This window comes from Perna viridis, chromosome 5 (assembly GCF_037379345.1).
Source record: "Perna viridis isolate PV_CMFRI_1.1 ecotype Kerala chromosome 5, ASM3737934v1, whole genome shotgun sequence".
In the NCBI taxonomy this organism is placed as follows: Eukaryota; Metazoa; Mollusca; class Bivalvia; order Mytilida; family Mytilidae; genus Perna; species Perna viridis.
Window position 1 is genome coordinate 37,315,343 of NC_142449.1, and position 27,069 is coordinate 37,342,411.

At 31.8% G+C, this 27,069-nt stretch overlaps 2 protein-coding genes and 1 long non-coding RNA gene across 7 annotated transcripts; 1 reads left to right on the forward strand and 2 right to left on the reverse strand.

The window, feature by feature from the left end:
- Positions 1-551: 551 nt before the first annotated feature.
- LOC148617319 (uncharacterized) lies at positions 552-1,985 on the reverse strand. Its single transcript, XR_015922476.1, has 2 exons — positions 1,861-1,985; positions 552-1,645 (listed from the first exon to the last, which is right to left on the reverse strand). It is a non-coding gene; the product is annotated as an uncharacterized LOC148617319 (long non-coding RNA).
- A 2,695-nt stretch (positions 1,986-4,680) lies between these two features.
- On the reverse strand, positions 4,681-19,716 carry LOC148617320 (transmembrane protein 192-like). Of its 2 annotated transcripts, XM_088584944.1 has the most exons (7): positions 19,598-19,716; positions 13,766-13,915; positions 12,352-12,613; positions 11,674-11,802; positions 9,714-9,819; positions 8,911-8,937; positions 4,681-7,497 (listed from the first exon to the last, which is right to left on the reverse strand). In XM_088584944.1, exons 1-7 carry the CDS (start codon positions 19,631-19,633, stop codon positions 7,353-7,355), a joined length of 855 nt encoding a protein of 284 aa, XP_088441070.1. In that variant the 5' UTR covers positions 19,634-19,716; the 3' UTR covers positions 4,681-7,352. The 2 variants fall into 2 exon arrangements, with proteins under 2 accessions (XP_088441070.1, XP_088441071.1); XM_088584945.1 differs by lacking the exon at positions 8,911-8,937.
- Positions 19,708-27,069, forward strand: LOC148617321 (deubiquitinase OTUD6B-like). Of its 4 annotated transcripts, XM_088584943.1 has the most exons (6): positions 19,724-19,792; positions 20,384-20,430; positions 20,830-20,994; positions 21,715-21,957; positions 24,198-24,552; positions 25,406-27,069. In XM_088584943.1, the coding sequence occupies exons 4-6, from the start codon at positions 21,736-21,738 to the stop codon at positions 25,714-25,716; spliced, it is 888 nt and encodes a 295-aa protein (XP_088441069.1). In that variant the 5' UTR covers positions 19,724-19,792; positions 20,384-20,430; positions 20,830-20,994; positions 21,715-21,735; the 3' UTR covers positions 25,717-27,069. The 4 variants fall into 4 exon arrangements, with proteins under 4 accessions (XP_088441066.1, XP_088441069.1, XP_088441068.1 ...); XM_088584940.1 differs by lacking the exon at positions 20,830-20,994 and having other exon boundaries at positions 19,708-19,792; XM_088584942.1 differs by lacking the exon at positions 20,830-20,994 and having other exon boundaries at positions 19,724-19,742.

The window sequence follows — 27,069 nt, forward strand, 5'->3', positions numbered from 1 at the left end:
GAAAATGGTTTTCAACGGCAGGGAAGACCGACGGACTCGAGCCGTAAAATAAAAAAAGTTCGAATATAACGCAAAGATCCTTTTGAAATTTACGTATTATGATATAATGTGGCTCAAATATTGTCATTATTCATTTGAAAACTAAAGAAATAGACGAAAAGAAATGAAAACAAAACACGTGCTTACCTGTGTATCCGTTATTGTTATTTTTTACCAAGGTTAACCCACGTGTATGTCCTGTCAGCAATCTTCAGAAGTAATGGCGAAAAATAATTAGATCAGAGCTATCGATCTTCTCTGATAAAAAAACACGTTATTTTCACAATATTCTGAAGGTATTATCGACACTGATTGCTCCAATTGCAATACTACAAACTTATTTTATTCAATCAGCAAAATTCAGTAGAATAAGAACTGAACAAATTTGACAGCTAATGCAGCTTTAAGTAATAAGGAAAGATGGACTCCGATCATCATCGACTTGAAATAGAAAAAACAAAATAACGGTTTTGCTATGACTGCTATCATCACCTACTTGAAATAGAAAAAAATAATGGTCATACTTTTAGTAAATGAAATATTAATTAGAAAAAAATTGAACCTCCGTCATTATGTTAAAAAAACTTGAAAGTGTAATTTGCGAAGTTTCAGTATAGTCTTCTTCCGTTTCCAACGACTTCCAACGGTCAAAGATATTTGTTCCCCCTTCCGGATTACCCATGTTCCCGTAGTTTTTGTTGGACTTGTGCTATTCGTTTCTTTTTTTTTCTGTGAGTAAATGTCCAAGTTCCTTTTTTTGGTGAGGTGTTCAAAGTATTCTTTGTTCAAGACGTTTCTATTGTCAAATGATTTCCATTCTATTGCATCTCCGGTACAACTACTGCCTCTTGTCCGCACCTTATCGGTCTTATAGTTCATGCCTCAGATCTTATATATGTGATGTTATATCGTGCTGGGAATCGTATTACTTACATTTTATATCTTAAGTGACATTGTCTTTTTAAATAAAGACTATGTTCACCGAATAATATCCCCTTCCTTGAAGGGAACACCCACAAAATACACTACACATGTTAGTCTTACAGAAAGACAAACTCAAATGACAAAATATGATGAAGTACATGTACTTAAAAGACCCACAATAATTCAAACTCTTGGGGACCTTGCTTCGTGATATTTTTCGATATCTGCCGTTGCCCTTGACATGCTCCTAACCAGGAACTCTGAGCCTCTTAGCAGTTTGTCCAGTTGTCTGTTATATTCAACTTCTAGTGCGTCCAGCTCCCTTATATGCATAGTATTAGAACACAAGCTTTCGTTTAATTTAAAGAGATCGGAAGTCACTTTCGCGATATCCATATGTATAGAATTCTTATCTTGTTTCAGCTTAGAAATGTCATTGTTTAAGCCATCTCTTTTAAGTTTGATTTCGTCAATTTGTTTTAAAACTTCATCAAGCTGTTTTTGTACAGCTATTGCTTGTAACCTGGTCCTATCCTTTTCGTCACTTTCGAAAGGTGCAAGGTCAGATTTAGAGGCCCTAGATGACAACATTTTGCTTATCAAAGTATATATTTTTCTGACAATATCTGAAAAGCGTCAGTATCCAACGTTTGAAAATGATGCATTGTTCACTTTACTAAGGCTGAAATACAAAAATATCCAACTTGAATATTTAACGATAAAAGTTTGCTGAGGTTAATTCGATCGAATTATATAACCAGTCTAGATTTAAAGGAACTTCCATTCAATAGTATCAACATCATATAGCATTTAACAAAACCACGAAAACGCCAACAAAGTCCGCCCAGAATTAGAATATTCTAATAACACATATCAATGCACAAATCCGAGAAATACCTTTTGATTTGATGCATCAGCCATTCTACTGATATGCCATGTAAACACTGTTAAAAATCCTCCCAACATATATGTTGCGTGACAATGGAAGAGTTTACTAGCCCTGAACATATCTTAAACCTACATAACTGAGACAGATATAGGATATCACCTAGAACACTTAAACAATAAACGGATTCACTTTCATTTAAATGGAAGAACAATACAATTTATATTCGTATTTAAATTGTTAACACGTAAGAATTGTAGAGTGGATACGTGCATGCATGGCAACATCTCTTTACTGGGCGTCAGTTAATTAACAGTGAATTTGCTTTACAGTAGTAAATTTACCTAACGTTCTAGCTAAGTATGGTTCCACTTCATATTCATGTGGCAACAGAGAATTCATGCAGGTATTGCGTAGACACAGGCAAAGTAAATAAGGTGATTCAGTATGCGATATACAGTTATGTCGAAAAATGTGGGAGTATATAAAAACATTCCAAAGCAAACAGACATGAAATTGTTTCAGGATGAAATAAATACATCTAAGCATGAAGGTCTTATGAAAGGAGTGAACCGAGAATTAATATTAGTTTTTAGTCACTAAATTAATAGCAGTTTACCTCCCCCCACCCCCCCCCCCAAAAAAAAAAAAATGTTGGAAAAATATGTGCAAAATTTTGTCAAAGATGAGCAGCTGATATACAAGAACCCGCTTTTAATAGTTTTCTGAATCCGCCCATGCATACCAACAGAACCACATTAAAATTAAATTATAACGTATGCTGCAATATTAGTAAATTACAATATCATCAAAAGCAAGAAAACAGACAAATGGTGAAATGACTTTTTGCAGATATATTACATGTTAAATAAGGTAGTTAAAATATAGTGCAAAGAACATAAATTATATTTTCAATAGCAATATCCCCGTGCAGGTCCGGGTGTTGAAAGAATAGGCTTGCAGCAGCGCTAAGCTTGTCGTCAAAGGCGACTGAATAGTGCTCAGAACAATAGCCGGGGACTAGGGCGCTCTGCCCACAGAGCAACTGGGATGTGTGCCCCAGGTGGTGGAATGGGGTACCCCTGGCGAGTTACATGCTGGGGTTGTCAGGCTATAATACGGAAAACCTGACCGCAAACCATAGTGGTGCACCGTGTTGGGAAAGATGCCACGTTCCTCGCACGTTAAAGAACCCTACTATGGTCTTCTCCCGGAGCAGGAACCATAGGGCTCCGCCACAGGAGGCTAAACTGCCCGACCTTACCCACCTCTCCCTATTTCCAGTGGCAATCAAAATTTGTCGACCCCATTGTCCTTGTGTTCCATCCCTTTTTTCATTTCATCATCATTTCATGTTCATTTTATCATCAATTTCATGTTCATCGTCTGAATATAGCTGAAATATTGCTGCTCGGACGTTAAACCCCAACAAACAAACAAACAAACAAACAATCAATAGCAATAATATTCATTTTACATAATGAATATTTCGTTCAATAGTATCATAATTATAGTGGTGCAAAAATTCTGAATAGTAATTTTTCTGATAGTATAACAAAAATATGTCTACTCGTCAGTATGTTCTATCAATTATCAATTTTTTAATTTTTTTTTTCAGTCAAAGGCGGATCCGGGCCCGGGGCGCGCCCTATCGTTTTCCGGAAAAAATGACTAAATTGAAAGAAAATCACTGGAGCGTGACGGTTCTACAATTACTATACCCGCCCCTGGAAGTACATGGAGTTCAATTCCTAAAATTTTATAACCGAGAAAGCGAACCAAAAGTATACCATTAAAAAGCTCCAGGTTATATCTGAAAAGGAATTAAAAAACGAATAGACCCAAAACACCCAATTTCTACATTCCATATCTACTCTTTAATAATAGCGCAGTTTATTTTCGATTTAAACATATTTTATTCAATTAAATAAATAAATGGAAAGGATTGGATAGCAGGCCTCAGGCCTCAAATATTTAAAATAAATCAATATGATGCATTAAAATATATCAGGGTATGTATTTCCATCCCTCCCAGGGGTGGATTCAGGTGGGGGCATGTGCCCCCCCCCTAAAATTTGCAAAGCATGGGTTGCCAAGGGTAGAATTAGGCAGTTTTAGGTTGGAACTAATTTCTTTCTAATTTTACTACTTAAGATATCTACATTGCACCCACTCTAGAAGAATATTTCGAAAATTTAACCTAAAAAATTTTTTACTGTGCGCCTCATCCCCCTAATCTAAAATCCTGGATCCACCCCCAATTCCTTCTAATATTCAATATCCGATTCACTTCGAACATTACTCCTACAATGTAAGATGTTGGAATTCCATTCCCCCATACCAAAAATCAGAAAATAGCTTGCCAGACAACTACTAGCATTGCTGGTGTATTCAAACATCAGCTTTTAAATTACAATGGCAATATCAGCCTTTACTCCCAGTACACATAGCACCTTTCCCAGATATTTGTCATTTGTATGTCTGTATGCAGCCACTTTGCAGTTATATACGTGAAATTTCCAGTTTTAAGTTGCATATTGCCAGTCATTTGTTTAAGTCAATAACACAGATGTTTGTTCAGTGCTTGGTTTCAGTGTGGATAAAGCCAAAAGATAATTACAACCCTGACATCGTTCTTTGACTATTCTTCTGCAAAAGAATGGAAAAAGACGCAGAATGATCATGTAGGAAATATGAAAATATTTTTGAAAAGGGGCTATAGAATCTGAAATGCACACCTGGAACTGAAACGAAATATTTTCGACAGAACCTGAATCACCTGGAATTCATGTGCAATCATTTGGAAATCACATGATAACAAACTTACCAAATCAAAGTTTTTTATTTTTTTATTTTTTCAAATTATGTTAACATTTACTTACTATGTACAATACAGTATCATAAATTACAAAAAGTAATACAAATTATTTTATAGTAGCATAAAACTGTTACAACAAAAACTTATTCAATACAAAAAAAAAGATGGCAGCTAATTGTTGACAGGTTTAAAAATCGCACAACACTACATATGACTTGAGGCTCTGCAGAGCATGAAAGTATACAAAATTTTGAGTCCACATTTTACCAAGCAGAACAAAAAAGGCTCCTCCAAACATCATTTCTGCTAAGTTCTTCATTTATAACTAAGAGTTTCTATCTGTAAGATAACCATCACTTTTTTATCCTTAAAGGGCAATAACTCAAATAAGGAATTGTTCTTCATCTTTGACAAATCAATTGTATATCCCTAGTCATAATGATAATTGTATACCTGCCAAGTATCACTATTTGTGGCAGATTTCACAATGAGAGCTCCAAAATTTTAATTTTCAAAGAGCGATATTGAAAACTATTTACAACCAAAGATTCAAATAAAAGATGTATTAATTCGTTATGTCATGAAAAAGCCAGTAAACAATACTATGATGATTTTGAAGGCTCTTAAAATGGTTTTCTTGGTTGCTGAAGTCTATTTCATTTGAAACACCGCCATAAACATTTTCAAAAGCAGGCTGGTATATAATGTATGCAATTTATAGTATCAATCTTTTCAAATGCAACATGTTTTTCAATAATAATGGCACACACTATAAAACCTATAAAAAAAACAAAAGTCAGTTACATATGATAACTATCATGGATGGAAATAAATACAATAAATCTGGGAGCTTATGCCCATTAGTGATAACCCTTATCTCAACTTTAGTATATTGTCATACAATTGTTGTTGTCACTAAACCAAGAAATCCAATCCAATGATATGGGATACATACTGTATGTAAAGTAAGTGGCAAGATATTGAGTTGCTATTACAAATATTTTCAAAGAAAACTGTTACACAAGATATTTATGGGACAGACAGGCTGACTGACAGACAAAGGGTAAAACAGTAAACCTACTCCTAAAGAGCACAGCTAAAATCAACTCTTACCTATAATTGAGGAAGGAAACCAAGGAAAACAAGGCTCAGCAATGACATTTTCAAAGCTTTGAGCAGAATTTATAGTCCTGTTAAAAGATTCTGTCAATCTACAAAAATGAATTTTGATTATAAGAATATCTTCAACATAATTTTGATATAAAAAGGATGACTTTATATATGTAAATATAGAGTTACAAGATGTAATTATTTTTTTCGTGTTCATATAGAAGGTCACAAGAAACAACTTAATCTAATGCCACAAAAATTCTTAATAATCTCATTTGAGCTGGTTACTACATTGCACACACAAAATACATATTGGATTTCACAAAAAGCAAAAATACACACTGGGTATACATTTGTAATGTACCTAACAAAATAAAGAATGGTTGAAAATACAGAACTTTTCATCATATTGCATTTTAGACATAGATGACAAGTGAACAAGAAATTCAGTAAAGAAGGACATTTTATATAGTAAGTCAGTATAGGAAACTATTATAACAAAGTGAAAAAAAAAAAGAAAAAAATCTGAAATAAGTTAAACCAATATTGTTGTATGGTTGTTGAACTTCAAGTTTAGAAGCATAAAATAGTTTATATGATATCAAACAAGTTCATAGATTAGTAAAAGCCATAAGTTAAAAAGATGGAAGCTATCTCACTTGATAAAAAACAAGCTTTAAACTACATAAAATATGGTTTGATTCACAAAAGCACAATCAGAAATACACATGCCCAGTAACTTCAAATTTGCAGGACAAATAACAATATTAAATGATCATGACCATAAATAAAATATAAATACAATGAAGTCATGGATTTGAAACACATACAATGATATTGTTAAACAGAGAGTAAGAAATAGTTTCATCTTTGCAATCATCTTCATCCTTTGAAATATACCGTGAAAAGTATTGTTCTTTGTATAGTATCAATTTTCATGGTTTACTTAGAAAATTAAAAAAAAACTGGTTCCCAATGAAAAGGTTACTTTCACAGTAAATGTATGTAAATTAAACTGGAAATTAGACGCAACTCTTACAAATCATTGAAATGTTAGTATTCACCTTTTTACATCAATCTCGGGTAAGCATCAAGGCAACATTGACTGATTTCATAATGATTCAAAGGAAACCTTGAAAGGCTTTGTGAAATTGAATATGATACAAACATATCACTGATTTCAACAGTAATGTCCATTACCCTAGGTCTACCTCCTTTAAGTCACAATAGTGACTGTGATAGCGTCATATTTTCATTTCACTGCCTTTACCTGGCATTCCAATCAAGATAACACGAGCCTAAAACTTTGCACTAGTATTGATTGTAATACATTGTGTGAAGCTAAGATGATGATGTAAACTATGACTTTAGTGAGAGTTCTGGTGGCCAAATAATTGACATGAAACATCACTCTGCAACACAACTAATAGTGCTCAAAGATAATTAACATGAAGAAAGGACACAGACTATTTTGGATCCCTTTTGCCATTAAACCACAGTAAGCAGCTACATTGTAGAAGTTCTAAATGCAAACAGAGATTTTTCTCAATATCCATGGTAATTACATGTCATAGTTCATCTTGCGTTCATCTGTGATTTCAAGGCATTGTTCTCAGCTGTAATGGCAAGGATACGTTTGCCTAACTGAGAGTTATGTTGCTTTAAATATCGAATCATGTCTGCTTGTTTCTCTAAAACTTGGTCAGAATAATTCTCATCTCTGAAATAAAATCAGAAACATTGTACTTAGTAAGTATGACCATTTGAGAGAAAAATTATTTATCTAAGGTTCCTTGTATGAATTTGTAAAACTGTTATGTTTCTTCTTTTTTTTTTACATAATTTGAAAAAGAGATAATGCAGTGCTTTTAAGCAAGCCATCTCTAAATGAAGTGCTTTCTTGCAGGCCATCTCTAATCATTATAGTTGGGTTTTTTTCAATTATGTCACATTCCAAAATCCTGGTAGTGTATTATAAACCACCAAATAGCAAAAAAATTCCTTTTTTTTTGAAGATTGATTAAATTTCTGAATTCTCATAAAATACCAATTTAAATCATATTTAAATCACATTTCTTAATAGTACGCAATGTAAGCCTGGTGATGCAGTTTTGTCAGTTTTTAAAAACAAGTACATGTAAAATCATCGTGCAAAGCAAACCAATCATACTAAATTACAAAGCATGCAAGTTACAACAAACATTACCAACAATAAATAAAAGTAGGACTTTCCATAAAACTCAAAGTTTGGTATCATGGAATTTAATAAATGTACGACAAGTATTTCATAAAATAGAGATTCTAATATGACTACCTACAACACTTTTTCGAGAAATGGTAAAATAAATGGTTTACCGGGTAACCATTGCAAATGCTATAGACAACAGAAGGATACAATTACAACATCATAGATGGGTTTTTACCATGACACAACATCATGGTAAATGGTTTAACCATTGCAAATGCTATAGACAACAGAAGGATACAATTACAACTTCATAGATGGGTTTTTACCATGATACAACATCAAAGACATGCTTTGCTGTGTAGGGATGGTTCTGATGAATAGTAGGTAGGGCAATAAAAAAATGTCTGTTTCCTGTTACCCTTCCTACCTTATTTTTTTTTGTGTGCTTAAAGCATTTTATGGCCAATTTTGCTCAAGCATCATGTAGACTTAGTGTAGATTGTTTGCCCATGAACTCGATGAAAAATCTTTTTGAAAATAAAATTATTCCTCCACCTACTGACCCTATTTCTGTTCTGGCTGCTGGGTAACAGGAAACAACCCTTTTATGTTTTTTGCCTGTAATTTGTTTAAATAACTTTCAAATTGTAGTCATATCAGAATTGAAATAACTCCATTTTATGACTGGGTTTACCATTGGTAGGCAATTTATTTTGATATTTTACCTACAGTATCAGAAATAATCAGCATAAATCCCCAAACCATGGAAAACCAAATGATGAAAGAATCTTTATGAACTATTCATTAAGTAAATTAAAAACCCAAAAATCTCTGGTTAGATAAAACAATACACATGCTTCAGCATTAGTTAGATCTAAAGCGGTTTTACAACTTTAGATATATCATGCATGATATACAGCTACAGCTACCAGTAAAATGACTTACTTAAATCCAACATCATTACATCCAAAACTGTAAAGCATTCATATAATGGTAAAAAAATACCCACACACATACATAAATAAAAAAATAAATGCATGAAAAAGTAATTAAATGATTTATGTACATTCAGTAAGTAAAATTAAGTGTTATTTTTAAATAAATTAATTTGAGATAGATACTGTAATCTGATTGGTTAAAATAATTTTGTTATCTCAATGGATAAAAAATATTGACATGCCCCTATTATAAATATTACAAGAAAAACTTGTAGCCATCAACATAATTTTGCTGGAGTTAAAAAATCAAAGTCTACGAAATGCTGTTTTTTTTTGCCCCTAATACTTCTATCATAGTAGGTATGGACCATAAAGATTATACTATCATTCAAGTTATCACATTAAAACAAATTATCTATGGAGGAGAACACAGATAATGCCACAGAGGATGTCTTTATGACTGCAAATTTTTTGTGGTTCAAATTAAACTTTAAAAAATAATTGCACGATTTAACAAATAATATCACTTTCTTAATGTTTACATTGTCACGATAACATTTCATGGCGGTCATAACTGAGAGTATTAATAGTGGTATTCAAATTATTAGTTACTTTACTTAGGATAAAAAAAAATATTGAATGTGAATATGAGGCTCAAAGAACACTATTAGTCTAAAACAATGCATTGCAACACAACATAGCCTAATATAAAACTGATCTAACCAATGCAACACAACATAGCCTAATATCAAACTGATAAGCATAACAACAAATACAGACATATAAAAACTTGAATGTCAAATATATTACCTGAAACCAATTTCTGAACTGCCACTGTTCTGCATGAAACTGGACATCAATTCATCTTGTGCAACATCTGGAGACATGTTAGTTTTGTTAAATCTTACTGTTTGTACTGAAAAAGAATTATAATTTAACATCTATGCAATACACAATGCAGAAAAGTGGATTTTTATCAGAATCAATTTAAAACAGAGACTATACTAATATAATATAGTTAGTAATATAAAGTCCATGTTTAACATTAATATTGTTTTCGGTAGATATAAATTTTTCAGAGAGAATAAACAGACCAATAAACAACTGAAATTAGGTTATTATACATGTACTTCTTTACTTTAAAAGCTAGTTATTTGATATTGTTCTTGTAAAATAAATGCGTACAATGAAATATGCAACATGCTGATGAAGGCAATCTACATGTTAATGGACCAGGAAATTACAAATATGGCAAAACAGCATCATAGTTCATTATTTAAGGAGGTAGACCTAAGATAAGGGACACAACTCTTACAAATTATTTAAACGTTTGTATTCAGGCTCCTTATATCAATCTCATGTAAGCATCAAAGTAACTTGGATTGATTTCATTCTGTCTCCATAGGAATCCATAGGAGTACTAAAATACCATTGACATTTAATAAGAATATTTCATTGTGTGGAATAGATATAAAAATTTTAAAGAACTACCATACACGTGGATTAAAGACCTTGTTATGCTAAAGCTTGGCCAATCCATATCAATATGTTATTCAATTCTTCTAAGTTCATTAGAAAAGGGACCTAGGAGAAACCCTTCATTTGATAACTTGAAGTTTATATTTTGACTTTGATAAGACAAAAAATGAACCTACAGGAGTTAATAATTACTAAGAGGCTATCAGTTTATATCTCAAGTTTTAAGAAGGAATGGCCATGTATTGTTCATTACGTTTTGGTTCCATGAAAAACCCTCAGTTTTATAAGACCATAACATGGGCTCAACTTTTGTCAGAAAACATCAATGTAAACTAGTATTAACATTATTTCTAGGACACAAAATTTTAGTAAAATACACTTAAGGGATAACACAACACCGAAGCGAAATAACTCAGCAAAATGTTTTATTTTGTGACATTCTGATATCAAACTCAAAGCACCTTAGTGATCAAAAGTTTTGTTTGCTACTATATGTTCACTGAAATTATTCCCATAAAGCATGTGGTTAAAATTTCTTGAAATTAATATATTTCACTTCTTTTAACAGAGCAAAACACTGAATAAAATTTAACAAAATTTAAATGAGCCAAATATTTTTTTTACACCTTTTAATTTTTGTTATGAATCCATTACAGTTTTCATCCTTCTACTATAACTATTAACAAAGCAGACATTATACATGTGCTGCCTGCAGTTGAGGGTGGTATTCTAGATTAACACGTGAAGGAAAAATATTGCTTAAGATGAAGTCATGGGTGATATTTTTTTCTGAGTGAAGTGATCTAGTAAACCACCCTTAACTACATGAATTAAATGATATTTTATACTGAATATCAGTGATTTAGTGTTAGGATAAATTCTCAAAACAATCTACACTACAATGTACTGTTTTAAAAGAAATAGGTGGAACTATCTCATTCGCATAATATGTTGTCTCCTTTGCCTCCTTATTTGACAAAAAATTATTGGTATTTTCTTCATTTACAATTGCAAAGTCCTTTTTTTTTAACAAATTGTCATCTGATGTTTTTGTGTTTAAGCAGAAGTATAAAAAAATTGACAACATTACGGAAAGGATAAGAAAACATTCTGTTTGGAGCGGGTGGTATACTTGAAGTGTGGTATACCAGAATAACATTCTTTGTAAAAATAGCTGATTTTTATATGAAATTTACAGCTGGAATGTGATAAATGGTACATGTCCACTCTAATCCCAATCACTGATGCTTTGATGATAGATAAAGCAATCACTACTACTGGTATAACATACCTAAATATATAACTAGTATGGGCAGTGCAATTAAAACTTCAATGCAGATTATAATCTCTAAATAAAGATCTCTATGTTTTCCATTAAGATCTTGTAGAATCTTCAAGGCAATCAACAATGCTGCATTTCCTGAACAGATAAATTATATCATATAAATTAACTATGTGATGTAACTATGAATATATACCAGTAGTTTATTTATAAATTAACTACATAGTCCCTGATTTCTAACGTTAAAGCAGCAAGAATGTTGCAACAATATGATTACAAAATACAAGATCTACCTGAAAAAATATCATTTAACAATGAAGATTAAAATCTTTTTAAACCGTGTTAAATGATTCATATACATGAATTTCAGTGTTGTGAATTTGAGTGTCCTTAATCCAGAGTTAGAAATAGTAGCCTGCCCGCCAGCCCAAGACTGGCTATTTTGGGGCAGGGCTGGCTAACTTTAGCAAAAATCTATATTGCCATATAGTAAATACATTGAAAAATTGTATTCAGGACTGGCTAGAATTTGAGCAAGTTTTCTACCCTGCTTAATCATTTCTTTCTATCTGAGAGGTAAATTAACACATTTTAAAATATGTCAACTGATATGCAGGTAGTTTTCAGTAACACATTATCATTTAAAAAAGGAACAATTGCAGAAAGAAAAAAAAATCATACATGTACCTCCAGAATTTGCAAGGAATGGAATTTTCCTCAAATGTCTTGTTCGCCGATAAAATTCCAGATAGCCACACATCCTATGTCTATAATGTTGGTACCTCAAGTATCTGTCAAATCCAAAAAGTAAGAACCAGAGACCTCCATGAACAAAGCAGGCCACAGATAACTCATCAACATGCCCTCCACTATCACAGCTAGTTCCATTAATGTGAGGTTGTAGTGTAGTTACATGAGGAAGCAGGAAAGTTGCAACAACAAGACCTACCTGGAAAAAAAGTACCAATAATATATAATAATGATTAAAATTTTCCTTATCCTTCGTTGCAAATTATTTCACTTGATTTTCGTCTGAATTGAGTAAGGCCAAAAGCAATAAAATGTCTCTTTCTTTCAATCCTACCTACCCTATATATCTTATGGCCATTTTTGCTCAGGCATTGCTAAAGTCTAGATCTTTTTCCCATCAACTCAACGTACAATATATTTTAAAAAATAAATAATCTTTCTACAAACCAACCCTATTTCTTCATGTTGGTAGCCGGAAACTATAGTTCAGCAAAATAAAAGCTGTGTAACATTTTGTAAAGAGTGTAAATATGTTTCAGGCCATACAGGTATTTGGACCATATGCACATACATGTAATCTACTTGGTCCTTCCATGCATGTACTGCCTCGATATAAGCATACAATCAGAGTTCAATGAGCTAGACAACATGTATAAATTTTGAGAAAATCTGAAAGTTGGCTTGAAATCATTTACAACATAATAATATATATTTTTTTCTTTGAAATTATGATACATAATACAAAGGTTAGCTGCAAATCTCACACATCAGACATGTTTGATAGTTACAAAAAAACTTTATATTACTGCGAAGTTCTTTAAATCCAATTTTTGTGGATTAGGGACGAAACACAATTTTATGGATTCTTGAATTTGTGTTTTTTGTGGTTTTTAATATACACATCAGTGGGAATCTCCTATTAGTTGGGATCCAAATTTCATGGTTCAGCTTACCCATATCCACGCAAATTGGTACCCCTTGAACAATAGTATTTTCACAATATATGCAATTTATACATGAACTTGACATCTAATTTTTATAAGTCTTTGTTAATACAATTCTTTTTATACCTACTAAACAAAAACTTCACATATTTATGCAATAACGAAAAATGACCAATTTTGTAAAATTTCAGGGAAATGATAATTCGACATTGATTTCAATGACGAGTTAATTGTAAAGACCATAAAATGTACATGTACCAATATGTTAGAAAATATATATAAGTGGTCCAAACAGTTAAAGTACAGTCCATATACATATAAATATATACAATGTATATAGTATGTATAATGGTGGAACACTTATTTTTAATAGGCCAACACCAAAAACAAACATTTGTCTAACATACAAACATAAAAATTTCCAACACAATGGCCCAAACAATGTTGATCTTTCTGAAAGGTGGGTCTAGTTCAGCACTTAGAGCAGGACTGTCTGACAGCAAATCATCTGTTTCTTTGTTCTGAATACCCGTAGCATCTTCATTGAAGAAATAACCCTACAATTATAAAAAATGCACATGTACATGTATTATTAAATAAACACTTAAAGACATAAGTTGGGGCTTATTACAAAAACTTCTCCTTGTTTGTGCATATTTCTCTAATTTGTCTTTGACAGGGAGAAGTTTTTGCAACAGATTTAAATAACAAAGACAAAAATGTCTAATTGTTATTTTTCAAACAAAATTTACTAAAACTTCTTATTGTCATCCCATAGCATCATCACTGAAGAAATACCCCTACAAATACACATGTATTGTTAAATAACCAATTAGAGATATAAATTGGGCATAAACATACAGGGAGATATGAGAAAAAACTTCTCCTTGTTTGTGCTCACTTCTCTAATTTGTCTTTGACAGGGAGAAGTTTTTGTAATAGATTTATATAACTAAGACAAAAATGCCTAATCGTTATTTTTCAAACAGAATTTACTAAAACCTCCTTGTCATTGTTATCTAGATTAGACCCTGCATTTCAGAATTATGCCTAAGTGATAAATCATTTAAGTTCTTACTGCATTTGTGATTATGGATACACATATGCTGGATAAACAAGAAGTTAACTACTAGGTAAAAAACAAGTGAAACCATAATTACTTAAAATGTTAACTTACCAACGTATGAAAAAAGATGTATTTAGCACACATTGAAACAGAAGATACAATGTACTGGCTGATTACACCAGAATAAAAACCAAAATTTTTATGTCATGTCTTTACATTAATATATATCCTATCATGTAGATAAAATAAAGAAATATTGGTCCAAGCAATGTACTATGATAAAGGACAAAAATATACAAGGAAAAATACCGGTTGCATTTAATAGTTCTTTTACAAATTTCAAGATTAATGAATCCGACATAACAGTATTATATTAATGTGCATGTGAACATCATATTGCTTTTTATCTTGGCATTTGCACTAAAACCTCATTTTACTTAGATATTTCAGATATATTTTCACTAAATCTTATTGGACATGTTTTAATTGATACTTTTGTTTGAGTAAACAAGGTGTGCTTATCAGCCGATTTTGGATTTTGAACTAGTTTACAGAAAAAAATGTGTAATTTCAGGATAGATAAAGCTTGTTCTCTTTTGTCATAATTGTTATAAGTGTTTGTATTCTGTATTGATCGCAAGTGTTAAATCCAAATTCAACCAATTTTTATACATGTAGTTTGTTTTATTGATATAGTTTCCAATCACTGTCCCAGCCCTAGGTTAGAGGGAGGGTTGAGTGCTCACAAACAACTTGTTTGACAGGCATATACAGTATATTGCTAAGTTAAACTAAGTGTTTAACTTAGCAACATACTGTATATGCCTGTCCCAAGCCAGTAACCTGTAGTCCAATGGTTATTGTTGCTTTTTACATGTATGTTCATTAAATGTTACAGGTTTTATGTTTTATCTATAGATAAGGTCAATTTTTGTCCTTTATGAATAGTTTCACTTCAGTTATGTTGGGGCCTTATAGAGCTTGCTTTATCATTATGGTATGGGTTTTTCCCATCCTTGAAGACTGTGTAGTGACCTGTAGAAATTTTAATTATTCTTTGCTTGGCATTTGGTGGATGACCGTCTAATTGGAAATCATACCACATCTCCTATTTTCATATGAAAAGGGCATAAGTTAGGATGGAGTAAATATCAAGAAATTCTAATATGATGTATGCGTCCTACAAACATCAACAATATACATGTATTACCTGATATATTTACCCTTGGGCAATTCAGATGCAGAAATCTTCTTCAGACGTTTTTTGTCATATCAGAACAGAAACAATTGATGTTACATGTAGGTATGGTGTTGTACCCATTTACACATGGGTTGACCTTCATATTTGTATATTATACCTTGCTAACACTCAGTGTGACATAATCAAATATAAAGACCCAGGCCATGTGTAAATGAGTACAACACCATACTCCCCCAATTAATTATTTTTAAGTAACCAATTTGATGCTTTTTTGATGTGAGTACAAATGTAGTAACCTTACACGTGGATATGGCTATGAAAAATAGAGATACAGTGTACATTGAATTACACTTGTTAAAGTTCAAACAATCACTTCCTTACTGCATACAAATGTATATGTCATTTCAGGAATATGTCACTTCTGACAGAAATTTGTTGCATGGCATCTACATAGGAAGGACAATGCTGACTCTCCATCCCTATTATTAAATGAACAATAATCCCTATTATTAAATGAACAAAAATCCCTATCATTAAATGAACAGTTTGGAACTTAGCTATTCTTTTGACATATATTTTAATTAGTTCTCTCCGTCTTTTGACTTCCATTAAAGTAAATACACTTGCATTTGAAGGTTCCAATAAAGGTTTATACCAAATCACTGCCTCACTTGAGTGTCAAAATACTATTTGGAAAACTACTGTTTGACTTTTATAGGGAAGGAAGACTAGGACAAATTTATAGATAAAAATGTGAGATTGAAATTTTCAAGAAATAAAAAGGCAGGATCTATTATAGTCTGAATTTCCTCTGACCCTGCAACCATCCTTTTTTTTATTTGGATATTGATATGTCGGGTTGGGGTCAGAACGATGTGCCAACAAAAAGTTGGTGATTTAGTGGTACTGTGGAGTATCGCCCTTCAACCGCTTGTAACGACTTTCAAGTTGAAATTGTGCATGTCACACCTACCTACATGTAGTTCGATTCCGGAATCATTTACCTGTATGCTGGCACTAAATTTGATAGAAAAATTTATCATTGAAGTTTCAATAATTTTCCACAAGAGACCCTGTTTTGTTGACATTTTGAACCGTAACAGAGAGTAGGCGGAGCTTGTTACTTTTGGAACGGAAGGGTAGCTGCCAGGGTAACACGAATCACCGGAATGCCCCGTAATCACCGAAATGCCCCTACAAATCACCGGAATGCCCATTGAAATCACCGAAATGCCCCTTCAAATGACTTTACATGATGAATTTCATAAAGATTAATGCTTAAAATTTTCATAAATGCATAATTCCTACCATAATTAAATATTTTAAAGTGTTGTTTCTCGAAGCGTCAATTAGTTCAAAGAGCGATAACTCGCATTGGAGATAAAGACTATGTTGCGCAATCTCTAGTAATTACCAGTAATCAGGTGGAAACTCAATATGATTTATACTTCATAGACTTTAATTGATAACTAAATGCTGAAATTAGTTCATAATATTTTTTTATTGGTACACAGTCAATAATATGTCAGCAAAGCAGATAGCAAATTCTTACAAAACACAGAATATATGAAGCTACTATTAAAAAAATGTAAGGATTAACACATCATAAAAATATAAATGATAATAAGCATGTAAAATCATTCAGCAACTATTTAAGAAGCGTCTCAGGCATATGACATATAGCTACTATTTTAAATCACATAACATGATTAAAATTCATCTGATTGATAATAAAGACGATAATATAATATATAATATAATACAAACAAACAAAAAGAAAAAACAATCACGATGACAAGATGTGTGGCAGAAAAAAACCTATTCCCAATAAACTGAAAAAAATAATTTAGATGTCCATGCGAAGAGGTTTAATAGTAACAGTGGAGTCCTACCCATTTCTGGGCATCTCAACAACAAGATACGGCGTACGCACTGTTAATATCAAACAGCTGAACATTCACTTAGCTGAACATTTACTTTGTTTTCGTTTTTTTGAATGTCTTTGTCCTCTCGTTAATTTTTCGTTTGTGCTGACCAATCTTTTTGCCTAGTGACCTGGGCTGAACTACAGTCATTTTACCGTCCGTAGAAGTAACAGTCATTTTGTCTTTGGGAATAAATTGTCTTAAACGCTTGTAGTGTCTGTCACGCTCCTCTGTCGTTTTTGATACCCAAACAGTCCTTGTCACCCCAAAGTGTTCGTAGGTCTTTGCAAGCCTAAACTGTCCTGTGCCAACGATTGCCTTCCTAATGTCTTTAAATTGGGCCTCTATGAGAGTTGTCAGGATGTTGACAAGGTCTAAGAGGGGTTTCGATTTCCAATTTATAGCTTGCTTTAAGATGTGATTGAGAGATTCTGAATTATTGTTAGTCCATGCGTTTTCTACTAACCCGGTACATAATGGTTTGTTGACTTTTTCTTTCAAATTTGATTTCAATTTGTTTTGAAAGTACCTGTGAAATTTGCCTGACAACTCTCTAGATGCGTCTTCTATGTCATCAGATTTGTGTTCATATACGTGTATTTAACGCGGTACTACAAGTTCTCACATAAGAATGGAAAAAGAAAAATTGAAATCATTTCTAAAAGGAAGGCCTGGTACAATCCATTATACTTATTCTAAGTTCAACATATGAATATTAAATATTTAAAAAGTAAAGAACGTTTTCAGGTTTCTATTTCCATTATAATGTCAGGAAATGTAGAATTGCTAAATTGTAACATTAATTAAATACCAATGTATATACATGTTATGCCATTGTGTATACATGATTATATTAACCGTATGGCTCAATTATATGAAGCCATCTTTTGCTAGATATATTTGTTGCATAATGTTGCGTAATGTTCTCCTTACGGTAGGTATTAACACCCCACTGCAAACAGAATGTTGACATCTATTATCTTTCAGGAATCACTAATTCGGTGTTTGTATTGAAAATTTTTATTAAAAAAAACCTAATCTCTCAAAATTTAAAATCAGGAATAATAAACATTTAAATACACGTCTATGAACACATCGCTTTTTTTTTTCTTAAAGTTAAAAATAATTTTTATCACATTATATGCATCGTACAGTTATTCTAATTTGTGATTTTCTGATGAGAAGCGGAAGATCAAATACAAGTTTAAGATCATAAAAAAACTAGTGTCAAAAATTATTGTCTCTTCATTAGAAATTAACTAATTAAGATTGCATTTTGGTGATAATTATTAAATTCTCAGATCTGATTTATAATTAGCTTGTATAATTATGTAAATGACCCTTGAACGACGAGCGGTAGAACTTATGATCGGCAAGATTAAAAAAAGGGCAATTTTTCAATTGTCCTTTTTTACAAAAAATAAATAAATTATTATTTGTTATACAATTGATTTGCAAATAATTTATTAAACAGATAAAAACTTGCATCGTTTTCTGTATGTAATCGGTTATTATGCAGAGTACATTCATGTTTCAATAAGCGAGAGTTATCTTTCTTTGATGCTAATATTTATTTCTTTCAATAAAAAATCTTCGTGTAAAAATATCAAAATTTTATTATGTAGATATACCTCATAACATCTCATAGAATCAATATTTATAAAATTTTAATAGTTTTACAACAAAATAAGGGGCATTTCGGTGGCATTCCGGTGATTTGTAGGGGCATTTCGGTGATTACGGGGCATTCCGGTGATTCGTAGTACCGTAGCTGCCATGTAAATTTTCAGCGGAATTTTGAAATATTCTGTTATATTCCAGTTTTAAAAATCGTTTCTGCTCTGTTCCGTTCCAAAGGAATCGAGTTAATCCCTTATGGGACTACAAATATTGCTTTATTGGATTTTGAACACATTTCTTGCCAACAAAATGTATACGAGATTATAGGAGTCTACTCTGGAAGTTTCATGGTTTATACAATGTTAAATCGTGTACGTTGTACAATAATTCAAATATTTCAAGCCACAGACAATATTAAAAATCTTACCCCTGAATGTCGAGATTCGTTTGAAAGGCTGACCATTTTCAAGCAATATATTGCTTCTCAAGATTGGATTTCCATTTTTTTGCCTAAAAAATTAAAACTGTCATGTGACAATTGTTACCTCCTAAGGAAAAGAGTGCAACTTCCGGTTGTATATTTTTTCTTGCCAGTGTAATTTAATCAACGTTTATATTCTTGGTAATCTTTAGTGTTACCTTTCAAAAAAGCATATTATAATAGTAGTGTAGAGTTAAATGAAGAACTGTAAACGATTAGAAGATATTATTATTCTTAATCTCATATGTTGACTGTTGTACATAAGTCATAACACAAAAAGGGGGGTGGTTGCATAGTTTTACTTTTTTGCTGAACAAGACTACCTCTAAATACGGTAATTTCCTACTCGTTGCATAACAATATTATGAGACAGGGCAAACCTCAGGTAGTATTTGAATTGCTTAGTCTGATCAAGTCTTAGCCTAGTCAAAAAATATGTATGATGTTTGCAGAGGCATTTTTTTTCATTCTGATTTTAATGTTCAAAATAAAGGCAACCAAGAAAAAAAAATACTCTCTCAAGATGACATAATTATTTGAACTAGTCTAAGCCAAATTTTCACATGTTTTGTTTTGTGGTAAAATTGTGGTAGTTGCCTTTAGACAAATTCAGTTGGAATTCTCATGTCGTGCCAGTCACCTGTATTCTGTCAGATAATTTTTCTTTAACAATTTGTATATCAGATACTTTTAATTTTAATTGTCTTATTTTTGGGTTTTTCGACTATTTAGGTCCCTTTCAGAGCATATCAAAACAAAAGGAAGGAGAAGAATCGCAGGTGCGTAAGAAATTTGGATTTTTGTTAAGACTCCATTGATGGTTGGTGCCTGATGCACATGCCTTACCTAAAATTCTTGTCAAAAGTTTTAAAAAGCAAGTTATTTTACTCTGTCACAAATTCAAATAAGTTCAAACATAGCAAGGAGATTTCCTGCTAGACCAATCAAGATTAGGGTGCTATGACTCTAAATGTACAAGTACATTTGTAGTAAGTGGCCTTGGAAAAGGCTGTTACAAAAAGTGTGATGAAATTGTTTAAGTTGGTTACTTGTAGGCACATATATATACATGTGTAAAGATCCCATTTTTTTATCTAACATCCTTGATTTTCTTTCTCATACAGAGGCATTTGTTATAAAGTTCATACATGTACATGTATGATGCAACTGTTTTTTAGGGAAACCGTGAATGGCACGAGAATAAAAAATAGCTACTTATCGAGATTCAGTAGTGTCGTTGTAAAATTTCCAGAGTAAGAGACTCTTGAAAATGACTTAAGATTTCCTATTTCAACTTGTTCTGGATCTTTTGCTTTGAATAACAAATATTTTTCACAAAATTGGTAAGTATCTGAATATTGGCAGTTTCCTCAATTAAATTTGTTAAAATGATTTGTTTAGTTTAGTTTTGCAAAGCATTGTTATAACTATACCCCTGGTATACACGTGCATGAAGATGTAGGCACAATTCAATATTTTCTTTCTACTAAAAAGTACAAGGGAGTTGGTGTACTTTAAACATATTAATACAAAGACTCAGGTATTTCTAACTGATTACCAAGCTAAAATAAAAACAGAAATTAGGAATTAAGTTTTTATTTTATTTCCTGTATTGAAGTTAACTTAAAAATAAGCTCCCAAATATGTTTAACTGGTAGATATTATATCACAATTCAATGGATAGGTGGTATATTGGAAACACCTAGTACACCCACCTGTCCAAATTTAGTCCCAATTATCTGAATGGATGGATTGATTTCTACATGCAATTTGGTATGTGGTATGTGCATATTAGAATGTATGCAATTTTGGTTCTTTGTCCGACAGAACTTCCTATTTCATTGGACTATGCTATTTTCAATTTAAGTAACATTTTTGGGTATACCTAGTACAACAATGCATGCAACTTGTTGGTAATCTTGATTATTCTGTAAACTGTAGTCATCATAAACTGTTGAAATATGTGTTACAAAAAATAGTATGGTTATAGATTCTGTTTACATTTGATATAAATCTGAATTAAGTCATTTGCACTGAAAATTATATTAATTTTACATTTACAGAATAACATTGTGTGTACAAGGATGAGTGATTCTGAAAATGAAGAGGAATCTATGGTGAAGAGACATAAAAAAGAGAAGAAAGAATTACAAGCTAAAATACAATATTTGAAACATAGTATTCCTAAGGGTGATAAAAAGAAAAAGAAAGAAGTGACAGAACAGATAACCAAATTGGAGGCTGAAATAAATGAAAGACATGGAAAAGAATTGAAAGAATTTCAAGATACTTCAAAAGCTGATGAGGTATTTTTGAGAAAAAAACTACACATTTATATAGTGTATTTTCCGGACTATAAGTCAATATTTTTTTTCAGCAAAGTGTCAGCCTCGACTTATTGTCCACTTTGACTTATGTAAGGTTTACAAGAAAAATGTTCATCAACAATGCTTTTCATTAGATTTGTTTAGTTCGCTTTCGATTGCTTTAATTCAAATTTTTGGTAAACTGCAATCAACGAAAGCCGTCACTCAAACAGTCAAACCGGCGATTGAATTCGAATATTATTGATCCTTGCCACTATCCTTTATGAATGAATATGATGATGTTAATAAAAACTCAGAGAATTTGAAACCGTTAAAATATATAAATAAACTCTAGAAGAAGTTAACAAAACTTTTTTTTAACTTGGAAAACATTATCCTGTGTTTTGGAGTTATTGGTCCTTTAATATTCAAATTAATACCCATTTACGGTATGACGTAACACATTCGCATGTGGCTCAAATTATAATTCAATTAAGGTGTTATGTAAATGACTAATTGCAACCAAATTTTCAGGTAACAATTATTTTTTATTGTATTTCGTTATACCAGGTAATATTGTTTACTAATTACCACTCGTAATTATGACCAATTCATCAAACAAATTTCCCGCTTATTTCACACATGGCTGCCCTCATTTGACATTACGATTTTGTACTCCTGATGGTCTATGGCTTCCAAACCACTGACATGCCATTTAATAAAAATAATTGAACTCACGGACAAAGTACACTAACAAAAACACAGATATTTATTTAATTCAGAAATCTTATACTTAGTAACATCTTTGGAATAATATGCTGTTGAAAACAAACCGCTCAACTCGGATCTCCGCTGACACGTACAATATAAATGCACATGAATTCGACTTACCTATGTTTTTTCCTTTGATTTTGGTCAAAATTAGGCAATTCGACTTTTATTCCACATGGACTTATAGTCCGGAAAATATGGTACATGTAGCTCCCCACCTAAAATCATGCAAATTTATTTTTAAATGATTCATTTGAAAAATAGTCTCATATTTTTGTTGGATGTGTGGTAGCTTGAGGCATCTTTTTTGGAATGGTCAATGATATTTCATCTGAAGCTTTCTAGATATTTGAAGTGAAAGTTATACACATGTTCTGTAGATAGAACGGTACTAATTATTTCTCAAAGGCGACAAAATAAGTGCCAGAGCTATAAACTGACTTTTTTTCATTAATATTTTCATTTCACTAACTAAAATTGCGATCAAAGTCATAGCAAAACAATCTCGATTCTTTGGTATTTTAAGCAGATGATGTTAGGGGTCAAAGTGCTCCCCCTTTTTCTGCAAATGGTACATAAATTTAAAAAAATCATAATATTTATATAAAATGGTTTTCAAAAAATATAATGCAATTTTTTAAAAGTATAATAATGTTAGAGCCTGGAATTAATAAAGCATTTTCGGTATCAGCACAATTTGTCCAATCACAGTGTCCATAAGTATTTACTTAAGTAGGGTACACAAAAGGCAAACCTAAAATAATGAGAAATAGTACCATTCTACCTGTAATGCAATGGCTAAATCAGAGTTATCCCCCTTAACAAAGTCATAATAACTTGCATCCTGTTGAATTTTTTTCAAATGCCAGATGAAAGATTATATGAAACAATTGTTAGATTCAAATTTTGTAAAGCATTCTTTTCTTTTCAACATACTAGTAATACATGTAAATAAAACAATTGTGAGTAATGTTCACTAATAATAACTGGGAGCATGGACCAGGTGCACCAGTAGTGTAAGTGTCCTCTGCTTTTCTAGAAACACCTGCCGAGTTGCTCATAAAAAAGTCAAGTCCAGGTAGACAAACGAGAAAAAGAAAACTATGACCTGTTGAATAAATCAGTTTTCATGGTGCAGATAGATACACCATAAAGATCCACGAGTTCATGATGACGACCATAAAACTTCTGTAGTGATGACTTCAATCTTGTAGCAACGTAGCCCTGTTCCAGAAGCCTATTTGTTAGAGTTCTAGTGCAATACAAAAAGTCTGCGTAGTTTCGGCAAGCTTTGGCATAACGTACGAGTAGTGATATGAACACTCCATATGCAGGTGCTGAAGGGATGTTGCCAAAGATGAAAAGATAGTTGACAAAGAAAATATTTAATTGATTTTGTCTTTCAAATAAGGATTTTTATAATCATACCAGCATTTTTTATTAGTTTATATTACAACGTATCATTGTAGATTTCAGAAAGACTTGAATATTTACAAACCACAGAATGTACAGATCCCACTGGTGCCAATGGTGATGTGGAATTCGTGCCAAAAGAAAAGAAACCTTCAAAGGCACAAAAGAGACGAGAAAAACAAGCTGCAAAAAATAAAGATAGAGAAGATAGAATAAAAGAACAAGAAATACTAAATCTTACTGGTGCAAGACATATAGAGTTTCAAAAAATTAAGTCAATATTAAAAGATAAAAACCTTCAAATTTATGAAATTCCTTCAGATGGAAATTGTTTATACAATGCAATAAGTCATCAGATGGTTGGAGAAACTAATGAGACACTGAGGAAAAAAACAGCTCAGTATATGAAAGGTATATTTTCATTTTATTGTTATATTTTAAACCACTTAAGCAAAAGTGTTCTGTACTGACATTTTTGGGAGATGTCAGCATCTTACCTTCTCCTGTCAATCTTCCCTAAATAAATGTTGAAGCTTGCATAATGTGCCTTCAAGTTTGCCTCTTACACATACATTGTAAAGAGCCCCTTTTTACCTGGATTTCCCTACCCTTTTCAAAAAGCTTTTTATTGGCAATGCATGTCTCATGAAAAATATTTTTTGCCATGTCTGTAGTCACAACAAAATATTTGAATGCAGTGCGAACTATTAGTCTAGCAAGTTGTGTGGGGCTCATTGTTGCCTCTGCAAAATATTACTTGTTTTCATCCCAATAAAATCAAACTACATTCTATTACACTATGATGTAAAAAAAAATAATTTGCTTACATGTAAATAGAATATGGGATTTAAACAATCAACCTAAGTACATGTAGCAGTCTTAATAAGAATTAGAGATGTAATCCATGCATGTAAAAAAACCACAAAATTCACTATTATTATATATTTGGGAACAGTTAAGACCTCATTACCTGTCTGAGTTTGTTATTTGGTTGTTGTACTGTGATGTTAAATATTATATAGATTATATATGATATTGGCACTTTGGAAGAGTTATCATTCTTGATTTGGTTGATTGGTGTAGGAGATGAAAATATGGTTTTATTCAAAGTACAGATCTGAATACTTGTATATAATATCGCTAACTTTATATCTAACTTCTATTTGGAATTTTACAGTATAAGATGGCATATTTTAATTTTAGACTGCAATGCATTGGGATGGGCTGCTGTGCTCTAATAATTATTTGTGCCTGTATATTTCAGAGCATCCTGATGACTTCTTGCCATTTTTGACAAAAGATAATGGAGAACCCTATGATGAAGAAGCTTTCGAGACTTTCCTTAGAAAGATAGCTGAAACAACGGAATGGGGAGGTCAACTAGAGGTCAAGGCTATGTCAAATGCAATCAGACAACCAATAGAAATCATCCAGGGTGAAGGACCTCCCATTAAAATAGGAGAAGAATTTAATACTGAATCATTAACTGTTTGTTACCATAGACATGCATTTGGTTTAGGTGAACATTATAACTCAGTTGAACCTTATAATCCAGACAATGATGAGTTTTCATAGCATAATGTTTTTATAGAATAAATGGATATTATAGTATATCTTATGATTTTCATCTTGCATATTGTTGCAGTGATTTTTATGTCAATTTTTATAGCGAAATCTGTCTTTAATAATGTGTTGAAAATTTTGGTGGAAAAAAATTATTAAACAAAAGATTAGAGTCAATTAGGTGTGGATACTTCCAATTTATATGGCAATGATTTGTAATGACTTAGAATGCACATAGGTAGATGTATAGGGCTGGTGTCCCATAGGTTATGGAAAGGGGGTTGGGGGAGAGAGGGAAGTGAGAACTGAAACAGAGTATTCACTAGTCCGAATTTCCTCTGAAACCCTGCAACCCTCCTCTTTCTTATATTGGATATTGATATGTCGACATATCAATATTCAAATAAAAAAGGGGAGGGTTGCAGGGTCAGAGGAAATTCAGACTAAGTATTCACTAGTGTTGATAAGGTAAACAATGCACCTGCTTCAAAGGCAAAAGGAAGGTATACTGTTTTACCTCGAATTCTAGTCATAATGGCACTTGGTCAAAATGGCACCTGGTTAAAATGGCACTTGATCAAAACAGCACCTGTATATAGTTAAATTGGCACCCATCATAAATGTATGGTTAATCATTTAATGATATAAAAACAAGTCCTCTGATATTAGTGTTCTTCCTCATATTTTTTGGAGGTTGTTTTTATTTTGGATAGATATAAAATTAAAGTCTTTTTGCAAGACATATCATGCATTAATTGTGATGAAAAATGTTTTGTAATTTCACCTGAATCAATTTTTTTTTCTTTTCATTTACAATATAAATATGTTCACACACTTCATATATTATTTTCACTGAATTATTTATAAAAATGGGAAAATATATACCGCAATAAAAATACTTTGTGAAATTAAATGAAATACCCCCCCAAAAAAGGTGTGAATTATATCACAAATAAAAACTAGATTAATATACAGAAGTAAATATCACATTTATTACTTTTTTAAATAATCTAATAAAACTTATAAATTTTACAAAAGTAATGTGGATATCAGGACATGTCAAGATGTTAATTGAAGTAGTGAAACAATCTAATTAAATAATTATAATAATATCTGTATCACCTATTTATACATAGCCATAAATTATAGGTAATTAGCAAAGCCATAAACCATAATCCAATGCCCAAACTAATTTATTTAATGAATTTGCAATCAAAACTTGAATAATATTTCATTTTGTTAATGAAATTAGCTCTTCAAAATAAATAATAAAAAATATTTTATTGGTAATATTTATGACTAAATATGTGTGTGTGTGTGAATCCATATTGGTATGTTTAATGAAAATAAACATTTATTCTGTCA